Source organism: Ictalurus furcatus, chromosome 8 (assembly GCF_023375685.1).
Source record: "Ictalurus furcatus strain D&B chromosome 8, Billie_1.0, whole genome shotgun sequence".
NCBI lineage: Eukaryota > Metazoa > Chordata > Actinopteri > Siluriformes > Ictaluridae > Ictalurus > Ictalurus furcatus.
In genome coordinates this window covers 25,385,570-25,409,465 of record NC_071262.1, presented here as the reverse complement: position 1 = coordinate 25,409,465, position 23,896 = coordinate 25,385,570, and the positions used below count along the sequence as shown (strand labels likewise).

General features: G+C 40.7%; 1 protein-coding gene across 2 annotated transcripts; it reads left to right on the top strand.

Moving 5' to 3' along the window:
* On the top strand, positions 1-22,894 carry spon2a (spondin 2a, extracellular matrix protein). Of its 2 annotated transcripts, XM_053631715.1 has the most exons (6): positions 1-221; positions 6,369-6,600; positions 10,567-10,787; positions 17,123-17,314; positions 20,007-20,181; positions 21,716-22,894. In XM_053631715.1, exons 2-6 carry the CDS (start codon positions 6,372-6,374, stop codon positions 21,901-21,903), a joined length of 1,005 nt encoding a protein of 334 aa, XP_053487690.1. In that variant the 5' UTR covers positions 1-221; positions 6,369-6,371; the 3' UTR covers positions 21,904-22,894. The 2 variants fall into 2 exon arrangements, with proteins under 2 accessions (XP_053487690.1, XP_053487688.1); XM_053631713.1 differs by lacking the exon at positions 1-221 and having other exon boundaries at positions 6,096-6,600.
* Positions 22,895-23,896: the final 1,002 nt, after the last annotated feature.

The following is a 23,896-nucleotide window of genomic DNA, read 5'->3' as shown; positions in this document are numbered from 1 at the left end:
ACCGGTGTGGGAGGGTGTGTGTGTGTGTGTGTGGTGCGTGTATCCATACAAGGAGAGGTGAAGGAGTGGGGGGGTGTAGAAGGGGAGGGAAAAGAGAAAGAGAGAGAGAAAGAGAGGAGGGGAGAGTGAGACAAAGAGAGAGACAGAGTAGAGAAGAGTGTGAGTCCTGCTCTGTGCTGCACATCTCCAACTCGGTGCTGCTGTATCCTCTTCTGGACCAGGTGAGCACGAGATTCAATGTGGAGCGCACCGGCATCTCTAGATGCACATCTGAGTGTGTGTGTGTGTGTGTGTGTGTGTGTGTGTGTGTGTGTGGCTCTTGCACTCACGCTGTCTGCTGTAACCAAGGTGAAAGCCAGCTTTGCTTCTCTTCTGTCCTCTGCAAGGTTCTCGCTCTCTCTGAAGTCCAGTGCCCTCTTCCTGAGTGATTTAACACATGCTCTCTCCTTGACCATTTGCGCACTCTCCTTCCCTCCTCTTTCCCTCCCTCTCTCTGTCTCTTTTCCTTTTCAATCCAGTTTCTTGTTCTTCCAGTCCTCCAATTTCCTTCATCACATCACTTTCTCTCTTTGCATGCGATTTTCAGACTGAAATAGCAGTTTCTTTACCTGCAGCTGAGCTCCATGTGCTGCACTGCATGTGGTTTGCTAATTGCACTCTCTGCATCTCATGCCTTTTTTAAAAACTTTTTTTTTTTTTTTACATGCCAACTAAGAACACGCAAGCACTTTTTTTTTTTTTTGACGCTTCTCCTCCTCTCCTGGTTTTATTGCGTCTGGTTCGTGCTTGGTGAAGAGAGACGCTGTCTGAAAGACAGAGATGATGTTTGAGGCTGTATGTGTGTCTTCTCAGGAGGGCAAATAACGGTTAGTTTGCTTTAGGTCAGTGTGAAAAAGCTTGGAATTGTCGACATTTTTGCTCGAGTTCTTTCTAAAATGTCATCTCCAGGATCTTCAGTGAGATAAAAAATGAATAAAATCTTGTATAGAAACTGTGCAAAAATATTTACAGTCATGGTCACTGCTGGTAAATGTTGGTGAACCCTTATATTTAGTAACTAGTGGAAGCACTTTTATGGGCAAAAAAACCTTCAGCCATGTGTTTTCTTTAGCTGCGGATCAGTATTGCGCATAAAACAAGAGGTTTATACAAAATTTAATTTGTATTCTAGGACGTCTTGTTTGAACGGCCTGTTCCAGATCAGAATTTCAGTTCAAATGAGGTCAAGACTCAGATTTGCTAATCTAAAATATGAATTTTTCGTCTGTGTGACCTAGTTTGTGATGGATTTATTCCTATTTTGGATCCTATTTGGATCCTATTGCATAACTTGGCATCTTTTGCAGTTTTTGATCACAGACAGATGCGCTGGCATTCCGCTTATTATCTATACACAATTTGACACAGACGTCAGTGTTTTCTTTAAAGGGCCGTAGTTTCCTTTGTGGAAACCCCTCATGCTTTAGTGTTTTCTCCCCCCCCCTCTAGACTGAGGTTATAGAGGTCAGGATTTGCCTACCGGTCCCTTTTTGGCCACCCTAGGGTTCACATGTTGGTGGATTTTATTGCCTGATAGTTGTAAGACATTCACAGTTGGGGGAGAGTAACAGCAGTGTAGGATTATAAATTCTATGCCTGACAGGGGACTGATGGGGTGTCCATGCCTCCAGAAATCCCTTTGTAGCCCTTTCCTGTCTAATAAGCTCCAGTAACGTTTCTTCAAGCCATTTCTGCCCACGTCCAGATTGCACTGCAACAGAATTCTGTTGTGACGATCAGGTAACCAAAGCTGTGGGTGTTCTCCAATATACCGAGGAGGGTCCAGACACCTGAACTGAAGAACATCTGACTCAAATTAGCTTTTTTTTTCTGCTAAGAAGTCTTTATTCTAGAGGTTTGTATTCTATATCCATGGAATGATATGATTGATTAAACTAATGTGTGACTTATAATAATATTAATAATAATAATCAGGTAATAATAATCAGATAATTACAAAAGGCAGACATTTTATCAACCAGCTTTATTGCCAAATTCCAAATATACACAGAATGAAATATAATTCAGAGCCAAAGTTGTATTGCATTAAAGGTGCAATTTTCCCAGAGCTGCCATAAACACCATTATGTAATGCCTGCCTACAAATCTCAATTTTGAATGTGTTAAATAAAAATACCTGCGAATTATCACCATGTGTCATGTTGCTAGAGGACCTTAATGAGTAGTTTTTATTAATGCATCTGCCATCAATTTACAACACGGTAACTCAGTTCCAGTTCCTGCTCCAAACACACCTGATCCCCTCTATATGCCTTCGTTCCATGTGTTCAGGTGTATTCAGCGTCTCCAGGAGTTACACAAAACCCACCTTTTTTGTTTTTAAATCCCTTGTGGAGTGAGAGTGGTAGAGATTTTTTTTTTGCATGACAGAGATGCAGCACAGTAAATTTTTGCTGATCTTGCATTACCTTCTTGCTCCACATGCGGTCATGATGAGCTGGTCAGTGGACGAAAGAAGAGATTTTTCAAACCCAAGCCATAAAAAAAAAAAAAAAAAAAACACACACGAGTGCGAGAAACCGATCCGTGCATTTTTCAACAGCAAATGCATTCTCATGAGAAAATGTATTTATCTGTTATCTATCTATAACATTTTAAATTATATTTCTTTGCAAGCAGCCTAAAGGATTACCATTGTGTCAGTCTAAAAATATTGCTCTAGCTCTACCACTCTGTAATGTTAGCGAGCTTAATAAAACATGTCCTGCACCAGTCTTCGTGCCATCAAGCAATACAAAATGTGGTAGAAAATTCGACAATAGTATTACAAAGGCCTCATAATGAAAGATGCATTTTCAGCAGGTTTGTTTTTTGCCCTCTCAGTGTCAGTCAGTGCAAAAACTTTTGCATTCATGAAGGTGAGAACGAGTGGTGAGGGACAAAGAAAGAGGTTCTTTAACGTACTTGTACTGTACTTTACAATGTTTCATTCATCTATGCTTAGTAACATCTTGTTCAGGGTTGCTGTGATTTAAAATGAAAACTACTAGTCTGTTTATACTTCAGGAAATAGAGCTAACTAAATTCGTTAGAAAATATTGTAGGCGTGTACAAACAAAAATACAGTAACTGTGGGAGCGGGACATCTCTAGTTGAGACCCATTGTGAACTGGGATGATGTTGCTGAGGTCGAGGAACTGTCAGGGCCAGAGTTCACACATCATGCTGACAGTGCTAGACGCAGATACGGATATTTCTTTACACACCTACCTGTAATACACCATGGTCCTAGGTGTATGGACTGACCGTCCTCAATTCCCTGCAGCGCCGCAACGTGGTGTAGATCCGCAGGGCTGCACGAAGCACTATACGGACTCTGATATCGAAAGTGCATATTGGCTCTATTAATCAAATCATTGATCGTTGCATGCAGCAGCCTTGGACACAAAAAAGAATTTGGGAGAAATCCTGGTGAAGAGAAAATGAAGAGGATTAGGAAAGGTGGTCCCGGGTAAACATCAGTGTTTATTTAGTTCTTGAAAATTCCTAATTGCCGTGTGCTTAAATTTCCGCAAGTATCTGGACCAGATTCTTCACACGTGTTCCACGTGTAAATGCAATGTGGTATTTATGGAAGGGCATTTCTGAGAAGTCATGCTTGTGGTTAAATTTTCTCTATTAAAGACGAAGAAAGCCAGACTTACCCTATAAGTAGGATGTTTTAGTCATTCCAGATGACTCAATATCGCCTCTTAGTTTAGTGTGTCTTATTTCTATTCTGGTCACTTAGTACCCTTCAGCACTCTGGGCTACATCAGACTGTTCCCTAAATCAAGCCGGATTACTGTCCCAGTCCCTCTAGGCTATAAATGTTAGCGAAAATGCCAGCTATGCTTCATCCCTTAAAGTTATATGATCTCAAGGCTTAAAAGCGGAGCGTAAAAATGGAAAATCTGTGGAGGCGTATAAGGGGCACAGCCGTTGATGCTGATTAGTTAGTATGAGGAATCAGACGGTTGATGTCAGGCGTGGAAAGGTGTCTGGGTCTGTGCTGGTGACCCGGTGCCCTTTGAGGCATTTAACCCGTTATAAAGTAGCTCTGACAGACAGGGCACGTGACCCGAACCGTTCAGTGCGTGCAATGCCTCGATAGCTATATTTTTACTTCATGCACACCAGAAGACGCACGCAGACGCTCATATGCAGTATGGAAATAGCTCAGTCATGCTGGCTTTGCTCTTGTTCTGCTATTTAAAGTCGGTCGTGCAGTAAATCAGGAAGTGTGTGTACATGTGAGAGTGTTTGTGTGCAGGAGAGATGACAGAGGGCTTGCCGGGGTGGCAAACTGTCTGATTTATGAGTCTCTAGAGACAGAGAAACCCTTTCTACGATCTACTACCGTCTTCTGCAGCTCAGACTCAAGGCTGGATCATGAACCAGAGGTCACTCTTTATGAAAGGGATCAGGCATTGTTAAATGGAATGAATTCATCTTAAGTGAAAAGTGCAGCCAAGCACATTATGCACGTAATGTACTGTGACTTGGCTAGGTTAATCTTCACACAAGCAACTCTAATATTTCAGTAGCTTTCTAAAACGAGTGCATGATTAAATGCGACATAACAGAATCCTCCACATGCTTGGGCTGTTTATGGACATTTAAGGCACGAGATGGCAAACAAGACACAAATAAATCCAGTCAGTCTACTCATGCTCGAGTGCTTAACAAGTGGACTAAATAAGCCGCTTCTTACAACTGACATCTTCAGCTTTTAATCACACAGGATTTGAAAGGCATTTCTGCAAATCAGACACTTGGTGTGAAGCTATGTAACACGCTCCTGATTGTATTATTTATAGAATTATTGTTGGAAATTAGCAGTTCATGTGGAGGCTTATTGCATTCAGATGATTGATTTTAGGAAGAGAAATCAGAAAGAACTGAAACTTTGCACCAATTCTAAATATGATCCTTTCTCAATCAAAAAAACTGATAATATTTTTAGTAATTCAAACCCAAGCAACATACTTACCAGACACATCCTTAGTTAGCAACATTAGCTAAGCTCCATGAACATAGCACTCCCAGCACTGCTCTAATGTATAGCTAGCTAGGTTGTTCGTTTCGCTAATGTTACTTCTCCAGCAAAGTGTGTATTTTATAAAGTAATTAAAACTAGCTAGCTGGTTAATGTTAGGCGTATATAGTGTGTAAACTAGCAGTCAGGATTGTCAGCAAGCTACATTAGGCTAACTATTACATTGTTTAAACTAAGTAGTGCTACAGTTGGTCTCTAACCAGCTAGCTGAAATTAGGTTAATTATTATATTATGTAACCAGTAGGTTAGCCAATTTCAGTAGCACGTATTAGCCCTCATACTCAAGGTTGTTTTGGGTTTTTGTGTGTGTGTTTTTTTAAGCTAGTGCAAACAGCCCTTGCTTTTTCAGTAAGTAAAACTAAAAATATCTGTCTACCCCGATAAGCCGTTTAAATGAGCAATTTAATAAAAACTTTATTTGGATCTAAAATAACATTCTTTCTCTCATTTCACATGAAATTTATTGCTTCTCTTAGTGTACAAACTGCCACTTTTTTGGACATCATAATAATGTTTTACCGGTGTATATGAAAGTCAAAATATAGATATTTTTAATATGTTAGGAATAAAACACATCTTGACGTGTTTTATTTCTCTTATACCACAACATTTTGCCAACATAATTTTATTTTTATTTTTTTAACATTTATTAATGATTAAAATATCGTGCTTTTCATCCATTTCTGCTTACTTTTAATGTTGTGGAAAGTCTGTGAGACGACAGGTTAGTTTGTGTTGTCACTTAAGCTATAGCAGCTATAAACAGTCTTTCCTTCAGTAGCCTCTCCTTTTCTCTCACCTGAAGTTAATATGACCCCCCCCCCCCCCAAAAAAAAACAACAACAAACAAAGCAACAAACAAACAGCTTGACATATTACAGAGAAACCAGAAAGCGCAAAGTCTTATTTCCTGAAGACTTTTCTGTGTTGTAAAACTCAGTTACAAAGCACTGACACTGGAGACTCCTTCCTTAAATGTTCAATAAATGTCTCCTTCGAGAAAGCGTCCCCGTATCAACGATTATGCATGTTCTTGGATAAACTGATCAGTTTACTGAACTAGTCATAGATTATGTGAAGCATCTTCCATACAAGTCCCTGTGAATGAGCTGCTGCTATAGAAATAGTAATGTATTAGAATGAGTGCATGAATATAAACATGTTATTTGTGCTGTGGTATAAAGTAAAATAAATCAGGGAATACACTACTGTACACTAATGTTTTGGCCATAGGAGAATGAAATGATTCCTCTTTTCTCTCTGCTGCAGACGATGATGCCCTCTGATCTCCTCATCCCCGGGTGGCTGCATCACCTGCTCGTCGTGCTTCTGAAGCTCAGCTTCTCCTTTGCCTCCCCTTTAAAAGTTACCAACGGGACAGAGTGCACGGCTCGAGGCCCCGCCTCTTACATCCTAGTATTCACTGGCCAATGGAGCCCGCAGATGTTCCCGAAACAGTACCCTTTATTCCGACCCCCTGCACAGTGGTCCAAGCTTGTAGGTAAGCTCAAGCAGCTCAAGAATCTGTGAAACAAACCTTCTTGTGAGCCTTTAAGTGGTGGCAAAAGGTAGACAACGGAGTGTTTGGTTTAGGGTTGGAGATGCCTCATGGCATGATGAGTCAGGATGCTGAAGCCTCACAGCTGGCCTCACAGTAACCCACCCCAGTGGCACACCTCCCCCAGCACCTCCTGCATATGGGAGTAAGACAGCCTAATGAGGAAAGCAGAGAGAGAGAGAGGGGAAGAGCAGGAAGGGGGAGTAAGTGCTACCAGATGACGCCATTTACCCCACAGGTTCCTTGTATCCAAAGTGGAGGTTTAGGAAAGACGTCCAGAGGAAAAAGAAAAAGATGCTGACCTTTTACACCCTTTTAGATAAACATATTGCATATATGACATCCTTAGCCCAGAGGTCTGCAATGGCCATTTGCTTTAATGACAAGTGCTCCCTGGCGCACATATAATAAGAATCTGTGCGTAGGGCGTCTGCGCTTTGCCAGCTCCCAGGTCAGGAGAGGATGCAGAGCTGGACAGATCCTGCCAAGACATTTAAAACATTTACAGCCGGAGGACGGCGGGCGTCCGTCTGCAAGACCAGGTCACTGGAGTTTCTGCTCCGACAGTCTGGCTCTCCATATCGCATGATATAATTGTTCGGTTTGCAATTATAGTCATATTAAAGTTAAATAGAGGTGCACGAGGTTTTAGAGATAAAGACAGAGATGGTAACGAGAGAGAGAGAAGGGGGGTGGGGGGAGATTGCTGTGGGTTTGTGGTTGAGTTGTCTGAGTTTGGGATGCTTGGCTCTGACTTGTCATGTTCATGCCAAACCCGTCAGACGCTGCATGTGGACGGATGAACCATGTCATCACTGCTGACACACTCTCACTTTCTCGCTCTCTCTCTGCCCTTCCTCACCCCACTTTGAATTTCTGCCATGATGGCTTGTAGCTACATAACACGCAGTGGGACATAAAGGATATGCCTAATGACTTTTAAAGCCACCATAAGCTCCGCGTTTTGCTTCCTCAAAAGATCGTAATGAAAAGCCGAGGAGCTTATAGGTCTGTTTTGTTAGTGCAGTTTTGCGGTTTATTAAACAGGATAGATTTTACTTGCTTCCTGGAGACCTCAAACCTACAAATGGTTTTTGCGAGTGTATAAGAAAAAAAGGAAGAAAAAAAAAAATTCATACAGGCTTCTGGAAAATAGCTTACTTTAGGAGGTGAAGTGTGCTAATGTTGGTCATGGGTCCAGGTGAGAGTTTAGACTGAAGTATGAGAACTATCCACATGTAATGTGGCCATCTGCACCAGTTAGTGTTTATGTTCACATTTTAACCGTATGTTTTTACTTCTGTCTTAAATATACATCCTAATCAACGCTGAGTTTTACGTGCTTTTATGGTCATGAGGATCGTATTTTGATGACTCCTCTGTTTTTACTCATACACGTTATATAGTCCCCTCCGAAAGTATTGGAACAACCAGGTCAATTCTATTGTTTTCATTATACATTGAAGACATTTGGGTTAGAGATCAGAAGATGAATATGAGACAGTAGATCAGAATTTCTGTTTTCTTTTCCTGATATTTACATCTATACTCAGCAAAAAAAAAAAAAAAAACAAACAAAAAAAAAAACGGCCCTATTTCAGGAGACTGTATTTTAAAGATCATTTTGTAAAATCAAAATAAGCTTCACAGATCTTTATTGGAAAGGGTTTAAACACCCTAAAAAAATGTTTTTCATGCTTGTTCACTGAACCATAAACAATTATTGCACATGCACCTGTGGAACAGTCCTTGAGACACGATCAGTTTACAGGCGGTAGGTGATTAAGGTCACAGTTACAATAAGTTAGGACACTAAAGAGACCTTTCTAGTGACTCTGAAAAACACCAGAAGAAAGATGTCTAGGGTTCCTGCTCACCTGCGTGAACATGCCATAGTCCTGCTGCAGGGAGACATGAGGACTGCAGATGTGTCCAGAGCAAGAAACTGCAATGTCTGTAATGTAAGATGCTTAAGACAGTGCTACAGGGAGACAGGAAGGACAGCTGATCGTCCTCGTAGTGGAAAATGACATGTAACCGTGTGTCCCCCCCAGACGTGATGGAGAACTTGCAAATGCCTTGGTGGAAGAGTGGAGTAACATCTCACAGCAAGAACTGACAAATCTGGTGCAGTCCATGAGGATGAGATGCACTGTAGTACTTAAAGCAGCTGGAGGCCACCAGATACTGGCTGTTACTTTTCATATTGACTCTCCCTTTGTTCAGGGACTCATTACTCCATTTCTGTTCATCAAATGTCTGTGAAACTTCTTCAGTTTGTGTCTCAGTTGTTGAATCTTTTTATGTTAATACAAATATTTACACATGTTAAGAAATTTTCTGGGAATAAAAGCAGTTGAATGTGAGAGGACGTTTCTCTTTTTTTTTTGCTGAGTTTAGATGTGTTAAACCACTCAATCATGGCAATTTTGGTGGCAGACCACCCAATTTTTAGGTGCGCAAAAGTATAGGAACATAGTCTTAAATTAAACTTAAAGCTGACATCACAAAACTGTTGTGTTCTTTTTTTTTGTTGTTGGTTTTCCATGCTTGGACCGCAGCTTTAAAAAAAAAAAAAAAAAAAATTCAGTTGTTTGTTTTTGGGGTTTCTTCCATCAGTCTCCCCTTCAGAAGGTGAAAAGCTGCTCAACTGGGCTAAAGGTCTGGTGATTGACTTGGCCAGTGTAAAACCTTCCACGTTTCTGCCCGAAGTCTTTTGTGGGTTGGCAGTGCTTTTTGGGGCATTGTCTTGCTGCATGATGAAGTTCCTCCCAACTACATTAGATGCATTTCTCTGTAAATCGGCAGACAGATTGTTTCTATAGATTTCTGAATTGATTCTGCTTCTACCATTACGAGCTACATCATCAATAAAGATTAGTGAGAATGCTCCAGAAGTAGCCATGCAATCCCAATCCATGACACTACCTCCACCATGTTTGACTGATGAGCTTCTGTGTTTTGGATCATGAGCAGATCCATTATTTCTCCACACTCTGGCCTTTCCATCACTTTGGTAGAGGTTAATCTTGCTTCCAGAACTTTTGTGGCTCATCTCTGTATTTCTCAGCAAATTCCAATCTGGCTTTCTGATTCTTACTGCTGCTGAGTGGTTTGCATCTTGTGGTATGGCCTCTGTATTTCTGCACTTGAAGTCTTTTTCGAACAGTGGATTGTGATACCTTCACCCCTGCCCTGTGAAGGTTGTTAGTGGTGTCACTAAGTGTTGTTTTGGGGGTTTTCTTCACAGCTCTCACAATGTTTCTGTCATCAACTGCTGTTGTTTTCCTTGAACGACATGTTTGATGTCTTGTTGTTAGTACACCAGTCATTCCTTTCTTTTTCAGGACATTCCAAATTGTTGTGTTGGCTGTGCCCAATGCTTGAAGCAATAGCTTCAAAATGACTTGCTTTTCTCCCATAGACAGAGCTCTGATCTTCATATTGGTTGATCCTTTTTAACAACAAATGCAGTCTTCACAGGCAACACCTAGGGCTCAAACCACGAGTAGACATTCAGAGCTATTCTTTCTTTAAGAAACACCTATCAGTCACGTGTTCCGGTATTTTTGATCACTTGAAAAAATAGGTGGGTTCAAATAAAACATGCCATGTTCTAAGTTGTTTAACAAATCTAGATGTAAATATGAGGAAACGAAAGCTGAAAATCTGACATATCGTCCCATATCCATCTTTTGATCTCAAACCCAAATGTCTTGAATATATAACAAAACAATAGAATTCCAATACTTTTAGAGGGGACTGTAAGTTTTAGCAGCCCTCTATTTCTATATAAATTTGCGGAAGTGTAGAAGACACTTTACCAGATTCACCATCTTTAATTTTTGTATCATGTCTCTCAGGATGAAAAAGGTTCCCATTTGTTCTCTCCTCTCTTTCTCCCTGCAGCTGTCACCCACAATGAGCGGTACAGGTTGTGGCAGGAAGGATCAATGGCAAGCCCCGGTGTACAGAGTTTTGCCGAGCTCGGTGTCACGGTCGAGCTGGTAAAGGGGGCAAAAGAAGCAAGGAAGAGGAGGGTAGCGGGCTCCATGTACCGCACTGCAGGGATCCCATCTGGAGTTGGCCACAGCTCCACTGAACTCGTTCTGCAGCCCAGGAACCCACTGGTACTTAACGTTTCCCTTAACACCGACCTTAAAGAAATACTACAGCATTTTTCAATTTTAATCTGTTTAATCTCCATCTAACACATCCATCATGTATGTGTGATTACCACAGATAAAATTTCCCCTGCACTGGGAAAAGTCAGAAAACCATTTACAGGAATATTATATATAAATTAAGCCTAAAGGCAGGTGCTGAATTCTGTCAGTATTTTTGTAGAATGCTTTCATGAATTGTTAATTCAGACATTTTTATAAATTCATATTAACTCAGTAGAATTTGCTCGCTCAGAGACGGGACTAGTTATTCAAAAGGAAGAATTAGCATTTACATTGAAGTTGTATATTGATGCTGCAAAAACTGTAACTGTAATTCTAATATTTTGAGATACTGGATTTTTGATTTCCGTGAGCTGTAAGCCGTAATCATCAAGATTAAACCAAAAAAAAAAAGGCTTGAAATATTTCACTTTATGTGTGATGAATCTAGAATATATGAAAGTTCCACTTTTCGAATTAAATTACGGAAAAAACCTCAAACTTTTCCACGATATTCAAATTTTTTAAGATGCACCTGTATACAGTACCAGTCAAAGGTTGGACACATCTAATTATCTAATTGATTGTTAGATTTGAAAGAAATTTTGATCTAAAGACTTGTTCTAAATATCAAGGACAAATATGATACCTATTACTGAATTTATTTTCAATTAATAAAAAAAACATTCTTAAGTACGCAATACACTAACAAGGGCTGAGCATGTGGGAACTTTTTCAACACTGGCGGAAAAGCAGTCCAGGTGGCTACATCATTAAACTGCCGAGAGGAAGGAGTGTACAAAACTGTCATCGAGGCCACTTTGAACAATCTAACAGATTTAAGTTTTGATTTCTTTAACACTTTTTGATCACAGTTAATTGTAAAATGGGTCTTTGGATGGTTTACAGATCCAATTTTTCACGTGGGTGCTACTTGGAAGTATTTCTGAACGGGAAAACCTTCTGTTCTAAAGCACAGAGAACTTATAAGTGTTCCCCAGAGAGACAAACTGAAGAATCCTTTAGAATGCTTGAGAGTGTATGAGTGGGTGTAGTCGAGGTTCGGACTGATACTGTTTAAAGAAATGCTATTTTTTTTTAGCATATTCCACCATGGAGGAAAGGTCAGCTATGTAAGTGTTAAGGGCCTTGCTTCAGGATCCAACAGTGGCAACATAACATTGCTAGGATTTCTTACCACATTACACCTAGTAGAATATAACAGGAACGTCGCACTTAGGTACTGAAGGGCATCAAACCTTATTGAACACATCCGGGTCAGCTTGAGTTTTGTGAAGATTAAAAAAAAAAACCCACTCATCTCCAGTAGCTTCACGACTTACCGGGGTGGTAACAGTAACTCCACCCCATCAATGATTATTTTCCTATAACAGTCTGCCCTGTCGAGATGCATTCCTTATATCACAGCATCTCAGCAATGTTAAAAATGAAGCAAATACAACAAATCATTACCAGATCAGGATTTTTCAGGCAACTAAACAAAGGTTCCAGTTAGTTCCCTAAATGGTCCTTCTGTTTGGAGGTGGGGGTGGGGGTTATTATGGTTTTTATGTAGAACCCAACAACAGAGGGTTTTACACTGAGAAAAGTTCCATTGAGTAGAACATCTGATGCTGGAGGAACCCTTTTTCTAAGAATGTATTCCTAAATAGTCAGATCAGTGTTGGAACCATCATCTAATCTCAAGAATACACAAACTTGCCCCTACTGAGGCTAAGACCCAGAGCATGTCCCTATAGCTCCAGGAACGATTCTGAGAACCAGCACTGCTTTCTAGAACCTCCAAACCACAACTTTTCCCTTGTCTTATCCATTCCAGCGCAATCTCTTTGACCTGTCTCAGAACTCTAGAATGAGACAAATTTCTTGCTCAGATCTTTCTATTTTGTTTATTTTCCCTCAACTCTGGCTTTCCAGTGACTCATGGCTACTGACGGGTCATTACTCGAAGGGATGTTTGAGCGCAGGGGCTAAAACAAACCATGATGAGAATTGGTGACCTACATATCTTTATTACTCGGGCATCATTTCTAAATAGCACAGAGGAGTGCCCAAAAAAAGGGAACACTATTTCTCTTACGTACATGCCTGATATTGCTAGTGGGCTTTAAGTGATGTGACTGGTCACATGACCCGTCGGTGGGATGACTGCTGCTTTTAGACCTGCCGGGAAGGTTAGGGTGGCCCTGGACGTGGAAGACCCATCTGTCAGTGTGTCTGTGTGTATGTGTGTGTATGTTGGGAAGCTTTTATGGAGACACATGAGTAGAAACTCACAATGCCTTGCTCAAACACACCTGTTGAGTGCACTTGAGTTGTTCTTTGTCTGTCCAGCTCTCAGCTCAGCAATATTATCTACACTGCATGCAGGAATGTGTCATTCGACACACACAGTTGGCACTTCATAGCCGCTTATTGAGAACACAGAAGATCGTAACTCCATTTTACTTTATACTTCCAGGAAATCAAAAGGCCAGGTCACTGAGGACATAACAGTCAGCTAGGTGCAGTGTTAGTTTGGAGACCTGACTGCTCCAGAAGTTTGATGACTGTGATAGCTGGTTGTAATATTAGATGGGAGGCTAAAACCTAATCTATCAACAGCTCAACAATGAGGAGCATAAGAATGATGTGACGCAAGCTGATACACACACACACACACACACACACAACCTTAAAGCTTACAGCTGATTTCAATTTTATTTTAAGTGTTTCAGGTCTGTAATGCTCTACTGGTTTCATGCTGTGTTTCATCTGAATACCAAACACGCTGCAACCATTTCGTTCAAATAAAAAAAAACCCACTAAACTTACAAACCTTTTGTGTAATTTGTACTTTGATTGGATAGTGTGTGCTCAATCTACCTTTAGTTTCTCCTTTAAAGGCATTTCGGGGAAAAAGGATGATAGCATAAATAATCTGCCTCATTTACGATCATTACATCCACAACTATATTTGACCTGCTCCTTCTCAAATACTGCTGATGACGTGTTATGATGTAAAATCTGCTAAGCCTGTAGTCAGGACTGTTAAGAGGTGGTCCACTGAGGCAAAGCTGGAATTGCAGGCCTGCTTCAACTGCACTGACTGGAGTGTTTCTCAAACTGTAGCTACCAATCTCGATGAACTAACTAACAGTGTAACATCATCCATCAGTTTTTGTAAAGATATGTGTGTACCCACACATATCAAGACCTGTTTAACATACAAGGACAAACCATGGAAAACTCAGACACCTTTGTCAAGCTATCGATGGGGCGTAAAGAAATGGGGACAAAATCTCGTATAATCAGGCCATAAACACATTGACAACAGAGATTAGGCTTGCTATGAGGAGCTACTCTGAAAAGCTGAGAAATGACAGTGTGGAAAGGCCTGAAAGACATTGCCAACTACAGGCCACCTTCCCCCCACCCTGTGGACTGTCAAGAGCTGGCTGACGTCCTGAACATCGTTCTGTTGTAGATTTGACTACACCCCATACCCACTCTAACTGCACTTAGGATGTGTGAGGAAGATGTTTGTCAGGTCTTCCTGAAACAAAAGTCTCGGAAAGCACCAAGCCCAGATAGTGTCTCACACTCCTGTCTGAGAACCTGTGCTCACCAGTTGGCTCCTGTCTTCACACAGATCTTCAACAATGAAGTACTCTCCTGCTTCAAATACTCTACCATCATCCCCGACCCCCACTTGAAGGACATCACTAGCCCCCTGATAGACCCCCTTCAGTTTTCCTATTGGGCTAACAGGTCAGTGGATGATGCAGTTAACATGAGACTGCATTATATCCTCCGGCACCTTGACCATACAGGGACCTATGCAAGGATCTTTTTTGCGGACTTCAGCTTAGTGTTTAGCACATCCCAGATCTCATCCAGACTAAACTGATCCAGCTCTCTGTGCCCAACCCCAACTGTCAGTGGATCACCAGATTCCTGATAGACAGACTGCAGCAGGTGCGGTTGGGGAAATTCACATCCAGCACCTGGACAATCCAGACTGGTGCCTCCGAGGGATGTGCAATCTCCTCACTGCTCTTCTCCCTGTATACAAATGGCTGCATTTCTACAGAACCTTCTGTCAAACTCCTGACATTTGCATATGACATTTCAGTTACTGGCCTCATCCAGGGTTGTGACGAATCTGCTTACAGAGGCGAGGACAAATAGTTGGCTGTCTGGTGCAGTCGAAACAAACTGGAGCTGAACATGCTCAAAACAGTAGTGCTGACAGTGGACTTGACAGTTGACAGAAAGAACTCCCTACACTACCCCCGCTCACCATAATTAATAGGACAGTGTCAGTCGTGGAGTCATTCAGGTTCCTGGGCTCTACAATCTCACAGGACCTGAAGTGGCAGACCTACATTGACTCAATAGTGAAAAAAAGCCCAGCAGAGGATGAACTTCCTCTTTCAACTGAGGAAGTTCCAGCCCTAATATATCCTACCCCTTGACAGGTGCCATTGTAACAAGACAAACAATGTTATTCACTTCACCTGTTAGGGGGTTTTAATGTCATGGCTGACCGGTGTATTTCTGTCTTATATGTTGTACCCCATTCTGTGTTGCCCTCATTGTAAGTACCAGCAGCAACCTTGGCCAACCTGAACTATATCAGCCCAAATTGACCTCGGACAGGAGCATGGCTTGGGAGGCCGTCTCTTCGGCTTCAGACTGGAACTAGATTTTATGCTAGAGCTCTGGAGATGAGACAAAGTCATGGGTCTCGTGCTGGGGCTCTGGGGAAAAGGTCACCATGTTGACCTCCGATTGAAGCTCTGGAGTTGAGACTACCTCATGGGTCTCGAGCTGGAGCTCTGGGGAAGAGGTTGCCACGTTGACCTCCAACTGGGGCTCTGGAGCTGTGACTACCTCTTCTTTTTTTTTTTTAATTTTTGAAAGACATCCCTGCTAGCCCATTTATATCAGCCGATCCTGCTGTCTTACCGACCCATCTCATACACTGTCTCCAAAGCTCCTAGGGAAGTGCATTACTGGTGCAAAACTCATATTGGATCATCATCTCTGACTGGACTGGCTTTCACTTGGCCAACCACATAATGGCAGAGTGAGGGCTGGAATATCAATTGATGGATTTAGTTTAAAGAGCCCCATGAGCCACAATTATACAAACACTTAAGATGAATGGGCACATTAAAAAATCTCAGCTGGTAAATATTTATACTCAGGAACTGTGTCATGCAAAAGGAAAATAAATGGTAATAATTCAGAGGCGATGTGAACGTTTTCACTGATGCTCAGTAATGGTGAATTAGGGGTTGTTGTGGTGGTTAGGGTGTTTGTTTAACATTTCTGACACTTTAAGTTTGTTGAGGAAAAGGAAGAAGAACATCAGGTGTGTGTCATGGATTTATGATTATGTGTGTGTGTGTGTGTGTAGACTGATGTCCATCAGCTGAACTGTGCTGCAGACAGATGTAACCACACTGGCTTTACGTGCCAGCCAAACTGTTATAGCAGGGTGCATTCCTGGAAAAGCCGCAGTGCTAGAAAAAAAGGAGGTGGAGGACAAGAGGGAGAAGAAGTAGAGGAGACGGAAGTGTAGAACAAGCCTGACTCCAGACAGAATGTTCCTCAGCTGAGATTCATCGATCAAAAAAGTTGAAACTGTGCTCCGGTGTGTGCGTCATTAACAACCGCCAAATGAAAGATCGGTTTCATACTAATGGCTATTCTAATGTCGTTGGTAATCCTATAGGTATTTAAGACCAAATTTGAATAATAACAGAGATTATGGGTTTTGACTTGATGCCTGATCATGACCTAGGAGTAACCTCAGCTACCTCATGAGTAAATAACGCTTTGATTTCAGTACCGGTTCCAGTATTACACAGTAATGTTTGTCCATTTGGTTGCAATCTATGCACCATGAGCCACTCAAGAACTTTGGCTATATAACAACTTTTGCTCTAATCTTCAAATAGACCTGTCCCTCAGGACTGTGTGTGAATAAGTGATATAAAGAGTGTGTGCATGTGTTCTGACCAAGGGCTTTTCCTGCATTAGGTCATAACCTAACAGGAAACATTCATCAATGTTTAAAGAAAAAAAACCCCAGCAGCACCCTAACCAACACAGGAACGACTGGAAACTATTGGGAATGGCCTTAAAGAGACATTTCAGATGTGAATTATGAAGTCAATTGCTCATACTTTGCAGGGCATATTCAGGCCGGAAAGTATATTGCCAGAAGGAAAGCTGTATTGTCAGCATGTATGTGTGTGTCTCTGATCATGTTGCACTCTATCTCACAGCTCTCCTTGATGGTGAAAGTGATTCCCAGCCCTGATTGGTTTGTAGGGGTGGACAGCCTAAACCTGTGCGAAGCGGGGCAATGGAAAGAGGAAGTGACTTTCGACCTGCACCCGTTCGATGCCGGGACGGACAGCGGTTTCACTTTCTCTTCGCCCAATTTTCCCACGATGCCCCCTGAGAACATCACAATGGTGAGACAGTCACTCAGCTGGTACACCACACTGAAGAAAAACATGCGCCATTTTCTATATTTCATAAGCTTAAACCTGATATAACCTGATATATAAGCTTAAACCTGATATATGTATATATATCTATCTATATATATAATGTCTATATAGTGGTGCTTGAAAGTTTGTGAACCCTTTAGACCTAAAACATCATCAGATTTTCACACAAGTCCTAAAAGTAGACAAAGAGAACCTAATTAAGCAAATGAGACAAAAATATTCTACTTAGTTATTTATTTATTGAGGAAAATGATATTACAATATCATTATATTACTTTATGTTATATCATTATATTATACCAATATTACATATCTATGAGTGACAAAAGTATGCAAACCTTTGGTGAGTTCAATCAGTGGGATGACAATGAGGTGTGAGTGAACAAAGGAGATTACTGAGGACCTCAGAGAAAAGATTTGTTGATGCTCATCAGACCGGAAAAGGTTACAGAGGTTGGAGGAAATTTAAGACCATTGTTATCCTCCCCAGGAGGGTAACTCCAAGAGCAAGATGTGTAATAGTCCATGAGGTCACAGAGGAACCCAGGGTAACTTCTAATCAACTGAAGGCCTCTCTCACGTTGGCTAATGTTAATGTTCATGAGTGAACCATCAGGACCAAAATCAAACCTTGAACAGCAGTGGTGTGCATGACAGGGTTGCAAGGAGAAAGCCACATTGCTGCCCGTCTGCAGTTTGCTAAAGATCATGTGGAGAAGCCAGCAGGCTTTTGGAAAAATGTTTTGTGGATGGATGAGACCAAAATAGAATTTTTGGTTTAAATGTTTGGGGAAAGGAAAACACTGCATTCCAGCATAAGAACCTTATCCCATCTGTGAAACATGGTGGTGGTAATATCATGGTGTGGGCCTGTTTTGCTGCATCTGGGCCAGGACGAGTTATGGAGCAATGAATTTTGAATTATACCAGTGAATTCTAATGGAAAATATCAGGACATCTGTCTGTGAACTGAATCATTCTACCAGTCATTCTACCATATAATGGTTAAAGAAGAATAAAGATAATGTTTTGGAACGGATAAGTCAAAGTCCTGACCTTAATCCAATAGGAATGTTGTGGAAGAACCTGAAGCAAGCAGTTCATTGAGGAAACCCACCAACATCCCAGAGTTGAAGCTATTCTGTACTGAGGAACGGGCTAAAATTCCTCCAAGACGATGTGCAGGACTGATCAACAGTTACCGGAAACGTTTAGTTGTAGTTATTGCTGCACAAGAGGATCACACCAGATACTGAAAGCAAAGATTTCAATATGTTCTTCATTTGTCAAAGGCATTCTTAAAGTCTATCTGAAAGAAGATTATAATATAATTAAGTATGAAAAATTTTGCTAAAAAGTGTTAATTTCCTCTATGTATGGAGACTTTTGGGACACCCAATATTTTCAAAGGGTACCATGGTATTTTAGCGTGGAATTATTGCACAACGTGACAACAAAACCAAGCCTTCTTTTTAAATAACACCTTGGTATAAATATAGGCCAGTGCTTTACTGAGCAAACCGAACTGGCCGTAAAAAGTCTACTAAAAACATGATCTAGGTATTGGAGTCAGCCCAGATTGCATTGTATCTTATATGCATTTCCTTATTAGAAAACTGATACTACAGTAGATCTACTAAATGCCAGATGTATATCATCAAGGGTTGCAATAGATCCACTGGCAACTGGTAATGCTCCAGCTATATTAGCTCAATTAACTTCAGTTCAGTTCAGTTCAGTTCTTTATTCTTTATCTCAACTTAATTTTCTCATGATCTCGACTTAATTTTCTTGTGATCTCGACATAATAAAAAATTGCTTTCTCCTGATCTCGACATTTTCTTGTGATGTTGACATAACAAAAGCTGTTTTAATAATTAATTAATATAAAAATGAATAATGCATGGCCACATAGGGCTTCCGCACATTACATCACAATTAACTTTTTTCACATATCCCAGCTTGTTAGGAAGTTGGGGTCAGAGTGTAGTGTTAGCCATGATATGGTGCTCCTGGAGCAGAGAGGGTTAAGGGCCTTGCTCAAGGGCCCAACAGTGGCAGCTTGGTGGTGCTGGAGCTTGAACCTTCGACCTTCTGATCAGTAACCCAGAGCTTTAACCACCACTTGATCCACCACTAAAGAGCAAGCCAGAGGCCACTGTGGCAAAGAAACACTCCCTTGACAGAAACCAGACTCAAAACGGGATATGGGGATTATAAATCATTACTGGGTACAGTTATAAAAATCTGGGACAAACAAATTCAGCTCTAATTTTTTTTTAAAAATAACAACACGGAATGCAAACCAACGTTTAGTACATTTGTTTTTGGTGTCTGTCCCCACCCCTCTGGTATTTTTGAATTAGGACTGTCTTTACTATCAGAGAAGCTGTCTTTACTACCCTGAGCTTGTGTTACTGTATGTGCAGAGTTTGACATATTTTCACATACAGGTTCTCTGGTTTCTTTCCTACTCCCATCCAAGGTAATCCGGCCCCTCACGCCAGTGTTCCCAGGATAGACCAAGTATCCACCACAACCCTGACCAGGATAAAGCAGTTAATGAATGAATAAATGAATGATAAAGAAAACTGTTCACTCATACTTTTACATCCTCACAATATGTTTTTTGTGGCTTCTTTCCAACATACAGATCACGTCTCAGAAGCCGAATCATCCTGCAAACTCGTTCTACTACCCACGGCTGCCTGAGCTCCCGCCACTAGCCACAATCTGGCTGAAGAGACAACCTCGCTCACCCATCCGTCAACACAACCACGTGTCCAATCACATCCTGCCTCAACTCAGCAAAGCCCCACAATTTACAGGTCAGAACACACATACACACACACACACACACACATGCACATCAACACCGGAACTAAATTCATCACATAAAGGTCTTTTTAAGTACACTGTCACGTCACTTTATATCGCTGGGGAAACCCTTAAAGGTTCTATGTAGAACCCTGCAAAAGAGTTTACTACAAGAAGAACCCTTTCTGGAGGCTAAGAACTGTTCAGGAACCCTCATTTTAAAATGCGGTGTGTAAACACACTTGTTTACTGTTTCGGTTCTAGTAAAACATTTAAAATAAACTGTAGTCTACTCTACAGTGTTTAGGGAGCTGCAAAGACAATGTAGATTCAACCTAGGGATGTTTAAACTCAGGCTTCCCCATGATATGATCTGATTCGTAAGGCAACAATTTGACACGTGACAATACCACCGTTATAATATGATATGAATACCTCTGCTATGCTATGATATGAATCTGCATATATGATTCCATATATGACCAACTTTGTTCTTAAAGTGGGAAAGGCCTAAGCTTAACTCCCAAATGATGATGACGTAGAGAAAGGACTATTTTAAGTATCAGAGTTCTGGACAAATCCACTCATTACACCCTTACTTCAAACCACATCCAGTTCTTCAGTAATGACCCACAGACTTGCCCGTGCCCCTCGTGCCCTGTGGATTGGGGCGGAGTCACGCTGAAAGAGACCACTCCCATCAGGAGAGAAATGTTTTATCAGAAGAACTTTGTATTGACCCAAACCATGCTAGTTAACGGCATCCACAGCATAACATAGCCACCAATTAGGCTAGTTAATTCATCACAGCGAAGATTTCGGGTTCTGTTACTCATTAGGAACGTTTAACTCAAAACTGCAGTGCAAAAAAAGCAATATTTATACACCATAATACCTTTAACTACATTTATGGTAACTGGACAATTGTGTAAAATTGCCCCTCCAATTATGGTTCTGTAGAGAATCAACAGCAAACATTTGGAATTTGTTGTGTGGGTTTGGACGAGTCGCTGAGTCAGCACAAACAAAATTGTGTTGACTCTTGTTTGGCTTTAAAACCCTGTTGTGTGGCCCACAGGATTTTTTTAAAATCAGTTAATTTGAATTAGTTTAAGCAAAATATGCAGAGGAGGCTAACAATTACTGTAATATAGACCAGCTGGCATTTTCCAGTTGGTGATTTTATTGCCAGAGTCTTTAATTCCCTGCATGTTTACAGTTCAGTTTAAACCCTTGCTTCAGTAAATAATCTCACCTGGATACTGTAGACTTACGAACCTACGAACTGCTGCTGTAATCATAAAGACCATGATGCTCATATGGAACATCATTTCAACAGTACTGTTTGACTGTGCAGCATACAGTTTGTACAAGAGTAATGATTAATAAGAAGAAGATGATGTCTTTTTTTTTGAGTCTGCTTCCTCTCATGTCATCTCAAGGAGTTTTTCTTTCCTTTCTTGCATCTGGTTTGCTCATTCGGGATCTAAATCTCCATTTTCTGTAAAGCTGCTTTGTGACGACGTCTACTGTGTGTTGTTGCAGAGACGCCGCTGGACTGCGAGGTCTCCATGTGGTCGTCCTGGGGGCTGTGTTTGGGACCGTGCTCCAGAGGAGGAGTGCGCCATCGTACCCGCTACATCCTGTTGAAACCTGCTAACAGCGGCACCCCCTGCCCCGAGCTGGAGGAACAGGCCGAGTGCACACCACACAACTGCCTGGTGCAGCAGTGATGCCCATTTACGTGCTGGCACACACACACACAATATGCACATACACACACACACACACACACACACACTAATGCAGCAGTTCAGCCTCGAAGAATTCAGCTTACAAAGAGAGACAGAAAAAAAATAGCGTTTCAACAGATAACCAGATAATTTGCAGACATCATTATTACAGAGAGTTGATTTTTTTTTGGAAAATGTCAAATGTTATGGACAGGATATTTCCTTTTATTATTGTTATAATAATAATAATTATTATCTAAATTTTGCAACAGCACTGAGACAAAAGTACTTCAGTTGTGGAATGAATTGACCAACAGTGCCCTATACTAGTACACTTTAAATAATCCCACTAAGACTGAAATCTTATACTGGGCCAATTAGGATGAGTTTCTTAACATTATTAGGCTGACAGTCTCCGTAACATAATCTTATATTATTATTATTATTATTGTTTGGTTTCCTCCACAGCCTTTGAAAAGTTGTATATATGATGTATTTAATCATTTTCTCCTTTTAATAAATGTGGAGTTGTTTCCTCAAACCCGAGGACTGTGTGAGCTAAAGATACTTGGAGATGCATCACGATATATGTTTGCTAACAAACCGACAGCAACGTTGCTTAAATACTATAAAACGACTCAATTCTATGATGCACTTATTTGAATGTTTACGAACGTCATTTATTTAATACTGAATCAAAGTTTGGAATTAGACTATAACGTCTTACAATTTAAAAGCGGAGTGAATGAACGAATGAAGATGAAAATATTTAGAAAGTAATAATAAAGGGAGGAGATTCAAGGAGAACAATTTCTTTACAGCAGTCGTACTTCATCGACAATTGCTATTGAAATATTCAATTGTTTAAAGAAGCCATTTGTCATTTTTAGAGCTTCTCCCTATCAGTGCACTTCCAAACAAACCCCTGTTGCAACTATATCTACCTTGTACATTGCCTTTTAAGGAAAAGGGGCAGGGCTGGTGTTCTGACTCGGGGTGGGGCTAATTTATGGCCCAGAAAAAATACATACATAAGCCTGGAATTAAGGAATTAGCCAGATCCATTATGTGACAGTATTGTGAATCACAGGTTTTCTAAGGTATGTTTGAAATGATATGATTATTACATGTCTAGAAATAGTTTAAAAAATGACAAACTGCACATTTAAGTATCCTCTCAACTATATGTTTAAATATCCAAATATATTAACATGCTTACTTAACTGCATATATACAGTAACTGACACTAAAACCAATGATTGTTCTTGGCATGTTCATTTGTTTAAAGTGATATTCCTGAACCAGGATGCAGGAACACGGATATGTGAATGTCATTCCTGTGAGTGTCATGTTTTTGCCATCAAACCCTTTGTTGCTTATAAACTTTAGTAGCACTGAAAGGAAATTTCCTCTGCTCAACGGATAAGCATGGCTCAGGCTCCAGGTGCAAAGTTGTGTTTTATTACCATTTCAAAAAGGAATATTGAAATGAAATGGATTGGCAGGAATAACAATGGCTTGTGTTTAAAGTATGATATCACCTCTTTCTGGTGAGCACACGCTCTCTTTTTAAGGATAAAAAGTTCTGTCTTTGACATCTGCGTCCCTGCATCAAGAAATGAAACAAAAAATAAACGCAAGTGCAAGAGACCCTACAGGTGATTCGTTTTATATAATAGATACAAGAAATCATTAATATTTGCTTGGTGATTGCTGATATTCTTACAATTATTTTTTTTAGTATTGGAACTTTTCTAAAAATCTGCATTCGTTTATGCAAAATGAGCCGTTGACTAATGAATTATGAAACCAAAAATCTTTTTGGATGTTGTGAAGACACTCTCAAGAGAAAAACAGTTTGTTGGTCATCATTTCTTTATTGTTCAAACTAGAAAATACCGTTCTCTGATGCCATTTTTAGTACCCAGCCATCCATTTTTCACAGGTAGTCTGAAGCCTCTCCCAGGGAACTCGGAGCATAAAGCAGGGGACA